The 13592-nt window shown below is 36.4% G+C and overlaps 1 protein-coding gene across 7 annotated transcripts in view; it reads left to right on the top strand.

Annotated features, from left to right (window-relative positions):
• The window catches only part of Cnot6 (CCR4-NOT transcription complex subunit 6), an 89082-nt gene that overhangs the window by 23547 nt on the left and 51943 nt on the right, over nucleotides 1–13592 (top strand). For all 7 annotated transcript variants that reach the window (XM_023713085.1, XM_023713087.1, XM_023713086.1 and 4 more), the window contains one exon: nucleotides 1920–2033. In XM_023713085.1, coding sequence (XP_023568853.1) covers nucleotides 1922–2033 — 112 coding nt within the window. In that variant the 5' untranslated portion in view covers nucleotides 1920–1921. Of the gene's footprint in view, nucleotides 1–1919; nucleotides 2034–13592 lie in introns of those variants that run through there.

Below are 13592 nucleotides of genomic sequence, written 5' to 3'. Positions count from 1 at the left end.
GTTTGTACCTATGTTGTTTGCTTATTATTTCTTGCCTATATCTTGTAATATGAGAAACTATTTTGACAATAATAATACACAATGTACTAACCATTGTTACTCTCCTAAAATCTTGTTTTGAGATTTTTGTACCACTTTTTATTTTTTTTCTTTCTTTAAAATAAAAATAACTGATGTCAAAAAGTAAAAAATAAAAATAAATTAGGAAAAAAAAATAAAGTGCCTGCAAGCAAGTGCAAGAGCTGGGGATTCATTCCCCAGGCCTGCCATGCCAGCCCCACCCTTGGGGAGTGCTGAGATTGGGCAGGGTGGCACACACTTGTAATCCCTGCTCTTGGGAGGCTGTAAACAGGCAGATCACTAGATCTAGTAGTGAGACCCTGAACACCCTGTAGACCCTTCCCTAAAATTAAAAAAAAAAAAAATGAACAATAAGTCTTTAATATTAGCAAATACTTAGTTCGTCCTCAAATTTCTCTGATTTTCAAAAATGTCTTTTTATGCTTGGTTTGTTGAAATTCATAGTGTATTTACTTGCTATGCCTATTAAATCATTTATTATTGGGGATTAAATCCAGACCCTTTATACTGAGCTACATCTGTAGCCCTTTTATTTATTTATTTATTTTTAATTGGAATAGGTCCTCATTTAGTTGACCATGCTGAGCTCAAACTTGTGATCTTCCTTCCAGAGCAAAGACATTATAGGCATGCACCACCATGCCTGGTTTGAATTCAAAATGTTAACTACAATAAAATCAACTACATCACCTGAATATTGGAAAACAAAAGCATTGCTTTTGTTGCTTTCATTCTCTTTTATGCCATCAGTTTAAATAAAATCTTTTACTCTGTATAGCTTTCTATGTTTTTCATCTTGCCTGCTATATTCTTGTGGGGTTTAAAAATTTTTTTTGACTTTTAAATTGTAAAATACATTTAAAATTAGCATTGTAACCAAGTGTACAGTTCTGTATGTAGTATTAATTGTACTCATTTTAAATATGTTCCTCTGTTTCCTTTAAGCTGGTCCAAGATCTAGAGACTTTACTGGCTTCAGATTCATTGTTTATGTTCTAGGGGAGAGGGGTAAAGAACATACTGCTTCCTGTCATCTCAATCAGAGTTGCAGAGTTGGCTTCTTGTCCAGATGAGACTGATCTTGCCTTGCCGTTGTTTAATTTTTCCTTAATTTCCTCTACTCCCTGTGGTGGTTTTATTAACTTAATGATAATTGCTTGAATTTATTATTTCATAAATGGTTATAAAATAATGATCTAATTGTGTAACTTTGTATTTATTAGCTGGAATTCTGTAAAGAACACTCACTCATCTAGTTTCTGGCAGAAATGAATGATAAATGCTTGATGCTTTTGTTTTCCAATATTCAGGTGATATAGTTGATTTTATTGTAGTTAACATTTTGAATTCAAACCAGGCATGGTGGTGCATGCCTATAATCCCATTGCTCTGGAAGGAAGATCATAAGTTTGAGCTCAGCCTGGTCAACTGAATGAGGACCTATTTCAAATTAAAAAATAAATAAATAAAAAGGGCTACAGATGTAGCTCGGTATGTAGGGTTTGGATTTAATCCCCAATAGCATAAAAAGAAAAAAAAAATCATTCATTTTTCTAAGGATTCAAGTGTAGTCATTACTGTGCTTCTCAGATCATCTTTATTAGGCAGCTCAGACTGGCACCTGTTTCCTTCACAGCTCCACCCTTTTGGTTGCTTCAAGGCCTGTTTATATTTGTCTTATCCTGGACCTGAAATCCTTGATTTCTCCAAGGAATTCATAGTGCCTTATAGTGGGAAATAATTTAAAGGTCATAGTATGTGTGTCTGCTTTTTAAAGGTTTTGTTTTATATATTTGATTCTTTAAAATTCTGATTAGTTTCTTTTCTTCATTTACTAGGCATGCCCAAAGAAAAATACGAGCCCCCTGACCCTCGGAGGATGTACACAATTATGTCCTCTGAGGAAGCAGCCCATGGAAAGAAATCACATTGGGCAGAGCTTGAAATAAGTGGTAAGACATGACGCATGTATTTATGGCATGGAGATAAAGACAGGATAAAAAGTTCAGTTTTCTAAAGCCAGTACGCAAAAGAAGCAGTGATTGTAATTTTTTTTTTTTTTTGTGGAACCGGTGTTGAATTCAGGCCCTTGCGCTTGCCATGGAAGCACTTATTCCACTGAGCCATCTCCCCGGCCCCCCAGTGATTGTAATTGACAAATGCCAGTTTTTCTTAGAGGTAGAAAGATCCCTTGAGAAGAACATGGTTTGAGTACAAGTTCAAACCCATGGTGGTTTATGTTCTTCTCATTTTCAAAGGTTTTTCTTTTTTAATACAATGTGGATAGTAATATAAAAATGAATGAAAGTTCTGATTAAGTTGAAGTTTTTGCATTTTTAAATAATACATTACTAATAGGGTGAAATGGCTATTCTATATAGGTCCAAATTTTCATATTTATTTGCTTTGCCATCTGAATCTCTGAGGACAGCTTTCTTAGAAACAAAATCTTTAAAGAGCTGAAACAGATGCTAAAGTTACCTTTTTAATACAGTCTAGATGTATTCAGTGAAATTTAGTTTTTGAACATGTTTGGTAAATCAATTCTGTAGTCACATTTTTTGAGTTACATCTTATAGTGAAAGTTCCCTTGTTTTACAACATCAGGATAAGGTACAGTGTGCTTAGTGACCTAAAAAGTTATGGGGATTATATTTCTGAGTCAAGGAGATTCTCCTTCACTGTTGCCTCTCTGTTTTATGCTGGGAACTTGATGGCAATTTTGAATCACTGTTCTCACCTTACTCTGAACTTTGAGGAAGAAGTTCTGTGTACAAGATAGGTAGTAAAAGGGGAGATGCCTCTAAAGTAATATTTTTAACAGTCAAACTTTACCAGGCCTTCCTAATGAAGAGTTTGGCTGAATAAATCTAGTAATTACATTATTAGATTTACTAATAATAATAATTACAAAATCATTATTAAATTTAGGCACTTTATTGCGTTATTCACTTATTAGCATATTATGTGGAGAAATGGTCTAGGCTTCATGCTAAAACAGTTGTTTCAGGTAGATCATTTAACACCAGTTTCTTCAGATCCTGTACTAAAGGATTCTAAGGATCTGAGGTCATTAAATCCTGGATCCGCAGCCTGTGCTGTTCTGATTCTAGTGGGAATGGATGTTGAATTCCTTGTGCCATTTGGAAATAACAAATAAATTGAGTGGCTCTCTACTCGTAAATTTACTTCTTAAAGAAATCTTTTGTTACTAAAAAGAAATAGATAACACTATATGAACAGTGTACTAATGAACTGTTACAAGACGTTTTAACCCCTGGTCATGCATTTTTTGCTTTGCCCAGAACCCTCTTCATATGCCATAGCCAATAATAATGTTTACCCTCTTCTCAGGAGTTACCATTGTCCTGACTTATAGTGATCACCTGCTTACATTTCCTCATAGAATTACTAGCAAATTATGTTTACTGAAGCATTACAGTTTAGCCCTACTCTACTCTTTTTTTATCTAGCATGTCTCTTTTTCCAAAATTTTCCTCCTTTGTCCTTTCCTTGCAATTCATCTGGTGAAGAAACTGAGCAGTTGTACCTGTTGTTTCTCTACAGTATGTATTTGGCAATTTGCATATTCTTACTGTAGTTCATCATTTCCTGCAGATGAGCAGCTGGATACAGAGGCTTGATCAGACCCAGATATAAAATTTTGATAAGACTAATGGCGGTCTTGACAGGTGGGGATACTCACCCCTATACTAACGAGGACGACGCTCTAACGGAGGTCTTGTTCAGGCGATATTCCACATAGAGTATTGTGGTTTTTGTTTTTGTTTTTGTTTTTTTTTTTTTTTTTTACACAGGATCTGGATTCTTTTCTACTGCTTTTTTATTACCAGAGGCATTAAATCTTTGAAGACTGCAAAACGGTGATATCTTACCAACTTAGTAACTGAGATATATATGTACTTCTCATTTACTATTTGATTATGTAATTTCTATAGGAAAAATAAGGAAAGAATGTTTGCAGTTTTCATTTCATTTACCAGTTTTCTAGACAAACTACCATCCTTTGAGGGTAACCACTTTTTCTTTTTTTTAAAGTATTACTATTGATACCAGGACTGGATTCTTAGGTACAGAAAGAGGAGAAACAAGAGTAAGCCCAGAGCAGTATAAGCACAGGCAAGGTTTTTAATGAGATTTCTGCTTGAGGCAGAAAGGAAATATACCAGTGACTAAGAGTATATCAGGCCAGTGGCTTCTGTAAAAAGGAAGAGGGTAATACACAAGAGGTTCCCTATAAAAGTTTTCATTCAAGTCTTCCTGCATATAAGAAATTCAAACTTGTAGAGTGTCTGTCCTGCCTGAGCTCTGTTATAGGCAGCTCATTGGTCAGCTTCAATTACTAGGGCAAGGAAAAATGTTCATTGGGCTGACCCTTGGCCTGTCTTTTAGGACATTTGTAGCTGTTGTGTTTTTAACTCTTGAGTCTGCATGTAAACCAAGGCTCTCCACTTATTACTTTGTTTGGTTCTGCTGTGAAACTGCAGAACAAGCTCCTTACTGACATTTGATTTTCTGTTCACTTTTGTGTGGTCCCTAACTATCTCAGTATTAACTAAGTTATTTAAACATTTGGGTTTCAAACATTTGGTAAAATGCAATTCTAATTAAATTGATACTTAAATTGTCCGTAAATTGGCAGTATTATTTCAAGATCAGAAGCTTAGAAATTAGGATCTCACGCTCTCTGTGTGTAAACGTATGTTATTTGTAAGTTTATGAATAAAGATGAAGATATTTTTGTAAGTACTGCATACATATATGACTTTCTATTATATTTTTAGAGATTAAAATATATATGTTTAAAGTTAAACATGAAAATATATTGATACTTCGGATTCAAATTTAGTGACTTTTTTCTTTTGGTACTGGGGATTGAACTCTGGGCCTTGCGCTTGCCAGGAGGCACTTATGTCACTGAGCCATCTCCCTGGCCCTGGATTCAAACTTAGGGTAACAAAATGTTTAGTTAATTTTTTAAATAATTGCTGTCTTTTAATACTCAGAGCCTTGGTGTCAGGGATATGGGATAATGGAGTTTGAATATCCTATAACTAATTATCCTGTATTAAACACAGAACAGTCTCAGAATAATAGTTCTAATAATACCACTACTAATGTGGTTATTGAGAATAGCTAATACTCGATCAAAATTCCGCACAAAACTAAAAAACAAAATCCTAAAATTTATATGGAATCACAAGAGCCCCAGAATAGCAGAAGCAATTCTGGGCAACAAGAACAAAACAGGAGACAACACAATGTCAGTCTTCAGGTTATACTACAGAGTAACAGTGATTAAAAAACCTGCATGGTATCAGCATAAAAATAGGTGCAATGGCTGGTGTGCCTGAATTGTTTCTGTCTCTCCTGTTCTGTTAATCCTCATACCTGTTTTTGTGCTGATACCATGCTCCCATGCCATGAAGTCAGTTGGGACACCAAGCTCTTCATGGTTTGCCTCTCCTGTTATACTGTCCAAATCTTGAGAAATTCTGAAAGAACTTTACATATAGATTCTGAGAGCAGAGTGCTAGTATTCTACATCTCAGGCTGGCATCAGCTCTAGGCTGTCCTATTGAAAATCTGTTGCAGTTTTCTTGAGAAGCCCGCTTGCAGGGCTTTCGGAACTGTTCTATGCATGTGTTGGGATCTTGAAATTAACAGGTCCCACCTATTTATTCTGCCAGCTTTGCCACTCTCTGCTGTCCTACATCAGTATGATGGTCATATTAGCTTCCATGAGTGAGTTTTACAGTACTCCTTCCCTTTTTATTTCATTGAAGAGTTCAAAGAATATTGGCATTAGATCCTCCCTGAATTCTTGAAGAATTCTGCAATAAATCCATTGAGTCCTGGATTTTTATTAGTAGAGTTTTTGTTATTTTATTTCACTGCCTGTTACTGTACAATTCAGAGTTCTTATCCTTCTTGATTGAGCTTTGGTAATCCATACATGTCTAGGAATCCATTTCTTCTAGATTTTCCCATTTCTTGAAACATAAATTTGTTAACAGTATTTACCAGTAATCTTGTATTTCAGCAATGTAATGATTTTACTTTTTTCATTTCTAATTGCATTGGTATGAGTCTTCTTTTGATATGATTGGCCAAAGGTTTGTCTTTTATTCTTTCACAGAACCAGCACATTGATTCTTGGAGTTTGTTTTGTATTCATCTCAATCATTAATTGCCACACTGATCTTTGTGATTTCTTTCCTTGTACTAGGTTTGGCTTTAGCCCTCTCCAGTTTTTCTAGAACCTTGAGGTGTATCATGAAGTTATTTATTTAGGATCACTCTTTTTCTGACATGGGCATTTATAGCAGTAAACTTCCCACTTAGGACTTCTTTCGTTGGGTTGCATAGTTTCTGCTTTCTTCTCATGGCGTTATTATTTGATTCTAGGAATTGTTTAATTTCTTTTATTTCCTCCATATACCATTAATTGGTAAGGAGTATGTCATTTAATGTCCATGTGTTTGCAGAATTTATATTCTTTTGTCATGGATTTCTAGTTGCAGTGTACTATGAGCTGATAGTATGGATGAGATAATTTCTGTTTTTTAGCATTTATTTAAGCAAGCTTTAGGTTCACTTGTTTGTTGGTGTGATTCAACCTTGGTATATCTTTGTTGATTTTTTTGTCCATTTGTTTAGTTGATCTGTTTATGAAAGTGTAGCTTTGAGATCTTCCACTCTGGTTGTGTTGGTGTTTGATGTTTCATGTCTTGGAGAGTTTGCTTTATAAAGTTGGGTACATTGATAATCAGTGGCTACATGCTTATAATTGTTTTCTTTTGAATTGTTTCTTTTTATTACTAATTTTATGAGTACCATTTAGATAAGTATAATGATCACATTCATCATGGGGAATTTGTACCTGCATGTGCTATATCATGATTCCTCTTATTTTCTGTTCCTTGCCCCTCCTTTTATCATTTTTTCTTTTCCCTTTTGTCCCTCCCCCATCCCTTGTACCCCTTTCCTTTTGAACAGTTTCTTTTTCACAATATCTATTATACATATTGGTTCTAATTTATACTTTCTTATTCTAAAGCCTGAGAGACATTGTGATGTTTACATGTTTATCCAATTTACTTCATTTAAGAGTATGGTCTCAAGGTCCATCCACTTAGCCATAATTGTTACAAATTTATCCTTTATGTCTGAGTAGTACTCCATTATATTAAAAAAATACCTTTTTTGTCTATCCATCAGTTAATGGGCATTTGGATTGTTTCCAAGGTTTATCTGTTACAAACTGTACTGCTATAAATATGAATGTGTGTATGTTGCAGAATATGATGCTTTTAATTATTTAAGGAAAATACTCAAAAGGAGAATCACTGGGTGAGATGGTTCCTCTGGTTCTAGTTTTTTCAAAGAATTTCCACACTGGACTGAGATAGCTCGGCTGCATAAGTGCCTGCCAGGCAAATGCAAGGTCCTGAGTTTGATCCCTGGTGTACTGCATGCTGTGCTGGCCCCGGAATCTTGGGTGTGTTGTGCCAGCCTAGAACCAGGTGTGTTATACACCTATAATCCCAGCACTGCGGAGGCTAAGACAGGCGGATCACTATGAGTTCAAAGTGTGTCGTGAGGGTCTGTATCAAAGCAAAACAAAAAGTATCTCCACACTGAGTCATAGAAGCTAAGCTGAGTCTTCGACAGCTTTTAGAGCCTCACTGAGCCACAAACTGCTCCCCCACCATTGAGGGATCAACACTGAGCCCTGGTGAACTTTGGAAGCTTTGGAAATGTGAAAATGAAGGAGCAAAAGGCAATTTAAGACCTCCAGCCCAAGCACAACAAGTCCAGGAGACATGGACGTAAAAGAACTTGGAAGTTACACACATTAATTTCTGAAATGAAACCAACTGAAGTAAAGGTACAACTCCTTAAGGCTATAAAAGAAATAAGATCAGAAGTCTCTCAGGTAAAAGAAATGGCAGAAGTCATGAAAGAATTGCTCAGCATGCCTAAAGAAGACATTAAAAACTAGAGAAGCATAGAAAAATGATAGAAACTTTGAACAATGTAGGAAAGAACTAGAATGTATGAAACAGATTCAAACAGATATCCAGGAAATTAAGAATTCCACTGAAAGCTAGCAGAACCATTTGAATAAAACTGAAGATAGACTTTCAGACCTTGAATAGCATTGCACCTAGTGACCAAAAAAGGAAAGATCTCTTAAAAATAACAAGGAACCAAGAAACAACAATTCAACAGCTGCATGATGATGCAAAAAAAAGGCCCTAAGACTGATAGGTGTCAATGAAACAGCAGGAGTCAATAAAAATGACATAAAAAGACTATTTATACAAGTAGTTGCAGAAAATTTCCCAAGCGTGGGGATCTCCAATTAGCCAGAACAAAATAAATCTATACTCAGACACATAGTAATGAAGATCTCAAAAATTCAACAAAATAACAGAATATTCAAAACTGTTAAAAGAAACAGATCAGCTATAATGGAAAGCCAGTCAGAATTGCGACAGATTTCTTAACACAAACCAAGTCTAGAATGGAGTCAAGTATTTCAGGTCCTGAAAGAAAATATTTTCCAACCCAAATTAATGTACCCTGTGAAACTGTCTTTCAAAATTAACGGAAAAAGAAAATGCTTCCATAACAAAGAACTAAAGAAATTCATGACCCCTAAACGAAGCCTACAAAGAGTACTGACAAATGTTCTAGAAAGACCAAAACAGAACAACCCCAAATAGAAAGGAACCACCAAGTGGAGCAAGCAGTTAAACAGAGGGGGAAAAGTAGCAAACCTATAGCAGGAAAAGAACATGACAAAGATAAGCCAGTATGTATCAGTTATAAGCATTAATGTAGATAGCTTCAATTCACCAGTCAAAAGCAGGCTGGCCTAGTGGGTCAAGAAAACAAAATCCAACAATATGCTGTATATAAGACACACATTTAACTCTTAAAAGGAAATTCATAGGCTGAACATCAAAAAAATGGAAGAGAATATTCCTTGTGATAGTAAACCAGAAAAAAGCAGGGGTAGCTGTTTTGGTTGCTGACAATATGAAGTTCAAACCAAAAGTGATCAAAAGAGATAAGGTCACTATATACTTGTTAAGGGAAAACTTCAAGAGGAAGAGATAACAAATTATATGCAACAAATATAGGAGTACCCAGCTATATAAAGACAAATTTTAAGAGACATGAAAAATCAACTGAGCACTTACACAATTGTAATAAGAAAGTTTTAACACCCCCTTGTCACAAAGTGATAGTTCAACTGGGCAAAAATCAGGAAAGAAATAACAGAACTAAACCAAACTTGTAAAGAAATGGACTTAGTAGACCTTTACAGAGTATTCTACCCAACAGCATCAGAATACTCATTCTTAGCTGTACACATGACATTCTCCAAAGTAGACCATATACTAGTACATACATCATGCTTAAGTAAACAGAAAAGAATTGAAATTATCCTGTGCATATTATCTGACAGTAGGGCAATGAAATTGGAAGTTATTGACAAAAGAAGTCACAAAAAGTCCATAAACATATGGAAATTAAATAATACCCTCCCGAACAATCAATAGGTCAAAGATGAAATTAAATAAGAAATTAAACAGTATTTGCAATCAAGCAAAAATGCAGATGAAATTTACCAGAACCTGTGGAACACATTAAAAACAGTCCTAAGAAGCAAGTTTATAGCAGTGAATTCTCACATCAGGAAAACAGCCCAAATAAAGCAACCTTAAGCTGCACATCAGTCTTCCAGGGAAAAAAAAAGGAAATTAAAAGATCAGAGCAGAAATTAATGCAATGGAGCCTAAGAAAATAATACAAAGAAGTAATTAATCAAAGAGTTGGTTGTTTGAAAGAAAAAATAAAATAAAAAATTTTAGGAAGTAGGAGGCAACACAATCCTTGACTTGAAATTATACTACAAAGCTATTATAAAATCAGCATGAGACTGATAATAAAACAAAGGCTCGATAGAACAGATTAGAAGATGCAGATACAACTACAGTCACACTTAGTGTCTTTATCTTTTACAAAGCGGCCAAACGTTCACTGGAAGAAAGATAGCATTTTTAATAAATGGTGCTGGAAAAACTGGCTTTCCATATGCGAAAGGCTAAAAGTAGCCCATGTCTACCACCAGGCACTAAAAGTCAACATGGATCAAAGATTTAAATATTACAACAGAAACACTAAATCTACTGGAGGAGAAAGTAGGTAGAAATCTTGAGGACATAGGGATAGGTGGAGAGTTCATAAAAACCAAACTGCATGGGAGATAAGTGTAAGGACAACTGGGATCTCATTGTTTTGGAAAGTTTCTGCATGTCAAAAGAAATCACAGTGTCCCTCACACAAAGTACTTCTATCTAGAACATACAAAGAATTTTTAAAAATCAGGCCCCCAAAATTAAAAGAGCCAATCGAAAAATGAATAGACATTTCTCAGATGAAGAAATACACTTGGCAAACATGTGAAAAATGTCCAACATCATTGTGGTTTGAGAAATAAAAAAACACTTTAGATTCCACCTCAGAAAGAGTGGCTATTATCAAAAAGTCAAACAATAGGGGGCCGGAGAGATGGCTCAGTGGAATAAGCGCTTCCCTGGCAAGCGCAAGGGCCTGAGTTCAATCCCTGGTTCTGCCAAAAAAACAAACAACAAAGAAAGTCAAACGATAACAGATGTTAGAGGACCTGTGGGGAAAAAAGAACCCTTCTCCACTGTTGGTGGCAGTGTGCAACCACTGGTTGTGAAACCACTGGTTGTGCAACCACTATGGAAATCAGTGTGGAGAGTCCTCAAAAAACTAGGATTAGAGGGCCGGGGAGAGATGGCTCAGTAGAATAAGGGCTTCCCTGGCAAGCATAAGGGCCTGAGATCAATCCCTGGTTCTGAGAAGAGGGGGAAAAAAAAAAAATCTAGGATTAGAGGTCTCATTCAACCCAGGTATTCTGAGTATTTTTTTTGGAAGAACCAAAAACACCATACCACAGTGATATGTGTGCATCCATGTTTATAGCAGTGCAATTTGTCATAGCTAAGTTTTGAATACAATCCAGATGCTTATCAACTGAGGAATGGATACAAAAGATGTGGGTTTTCTTGTTTTGTTTTATTTTATTTCTAATTGGTACTGGCAGTTGAACTCCCCTTGACAGGGAGGTAGGTGCTTGTGCTACTGAGCCATCACTGCAGCCCACAGTGTGGTATTTTTATACAATGGAGTATTACTCAGCTATAAAGTAAGATAAATTCCAGGCTTTAATAAATAAGTGGATACAACTAGAGACCATACTATTTTAAGTGAAATAAATTATACCCATATGTATAAACATCATATTGCTTAGCATAAGAACATGAAAGAGTAAGTAAAATCCAAAAAGTGCAATAGGTATGTGAATGGGAAAGAAATTGTTCAAAGGAAAGGGACAAGTGGAATGAGGGAGGAAAAGGAGAAAAGAAAGGGAAGAAAAAGTCTGTATACACAGCATGGCTTGGATAATCGTACTGCTGATTTCTCCTCATTTATTGAAACGATCCATTAATGCTTAATATTTTTTCAGCCAATTTTGCATGCATATATCTGATTATCTGAACAATTAATTGAAGACAACAATATGCAATATAGCAACTGTTGTTGAATTCCTATCATTTTGTTTAGTGAAATTCTGTGTCATTTCTAATGTTCTTTTACTCTTTTTTATTGTCTTATAAAAAAATCTCAGGGCTGGCCAGATAGCTCAATGAATTGAAAGGCCTGCTTAGGCAGATGCAGTGACCAGGATTCAATCCCCGGTGTTCTGTGACAGCCTTGGCCCTGGGGTGCCCTGATAGTTTGATTGAGAATGGGCTTGGTGGCATGCGCCTATTAGCCCAGTGCTTGGGAGGATGAAAACAGGAGGATCGCTTCGGGTCCAATCTATGTAGTGAGACCCTGTAGACGCTGTACTAAAAAAAAAAAAAAAAATCTCCACACTAATTCATACAGTGGTTGCATCAGTCTGCATTCCCACCAGCAGAGGGGACACATTCCTTTTTTTTCCACATCCCAGCCTGCATTTGTTACTGGTTGACTTTGATGATAGCAATTTTTTTCTGGGGTGAGGTGGAATCTCAGTGTTTTAATTTGCATTTCTTGAACCACCAATCATGCTGAACATTTTTTTTTTTTTTTAATGTGTATTTTAGTACAGGGTCTTCACGTTCTCACTACAAGATTGGACTCAGTGATCCTCCTGTTTTCAGCCTCTCATGCGCTGGGATTACAGGCACACACCACCACGCCCAGTCTCATCACCCTTTCAGCACGGCACTGCACACTGTGAACATCTTTTCATGTATTTGCCATGTGCATTTCTTCATCTGAGAAGTGTGTGTTCATCTCAGATGCCCATTTTTTTATTGGGTGTTTGAATTTTGGGGGCCTGATTTTAAAAATTCTTTGTATGTTCTAGATAGAAGTACTTTGTCTGAGGGACAGCTAAAATTTTTCTTTATTTGTGTGTGTTCTTTTTAGTCTGGTTGTGATTTCTTTTGACCTGCAAGAACTTTTCAGAATGATGAGATCTCAGTTGTTGGTCCTTTCACTTGTTTCCTGTGCAGTTTGATTTTTATTTATGAACTCTATACCTATCCCTATGTCAAGATTTCTACATACTTTCTCCTCCAGTAGATTTAGTGTTTTTGGGTTTTCGTGTGTGTGTGTGTGTGTGTGTGTGTGTGTGTGTTTTAATTTTATTTATTTATTTGTGTGTGTGGCCAGCTCAGCCCACCAGGGGGCGGGGCTGGCTGGCATGTGGTGCTGGGGATTGAACTGCAGTCCCTGTGCTTTGCTAAGCTTGTTCTAAGTAGGCGCTTTAGACCACTGAGCCATCTCACCAGCCCCTTGTGGGTTTTTTTAATTATTTATTTTTTGCCTTTTTGACTCTGAGCAGCACCATGGCGGTAGGCAAGAACAAGTGCCTTACGAAAGGCGGCAAAAAGAGCCAAGAAGAAAGTGTAAGTGCCGATTGCTATACTTTACCACCCTTTGGGGTATGCTGGAGCCAGTGGATGGGTTCTTGATGGCGGCATGACCCCAGTGAGTTGATCCATTTTCTAAAAAAGACTGGTATGATGTGAAGGCACTGGCTATGTTCAACATTAGAAACTTTGGAAAAACACTCGTCACTAGAACCCAAGGAACCAAAATTGCATCTGACAGGCTGAAAGGTCGTGTGTTTGAAGTGAGCCTTGCTGATCTGCAGAATGATGAAATTGCCTTTAGAATATTCAAGCTAATTACGGAAGATGTTCAGGGCAAAAACTGCCTAACTTCCATGGCATGGACCTCACCTGGGACAAAATATGTTCCATGGTCAAAAATGGCAGACCATGATGGAAGCTCATGTTGATGTCAAGACTGCCGATGGTTATTTACTTCGACTGTTTTGTGTTGGCTTTACTAAAAAATGCGACCATCAGATAGGGAAGACCTCTTAA

The sequence above is a fragment of the Octodon degus genome, unplaced genomic scaffold (assembly GCF_000260255.1).
Source record: "Octodon degus isolate 3935 unplaced genomic scaffold, OctDeg1.0 scaffold00029, whole genome shotgun sequence".
Taxonomy (NCBI): Eukaryota; Metazoa; Chordata; class Mammalia; order Rodentia; family Octodontidae; genus Octodon; species Octodon degus.
Note: the sequence above shows the minus strand (reverse complement) of the source record. Positions and strands in the feature narration are given on the sequence as shown.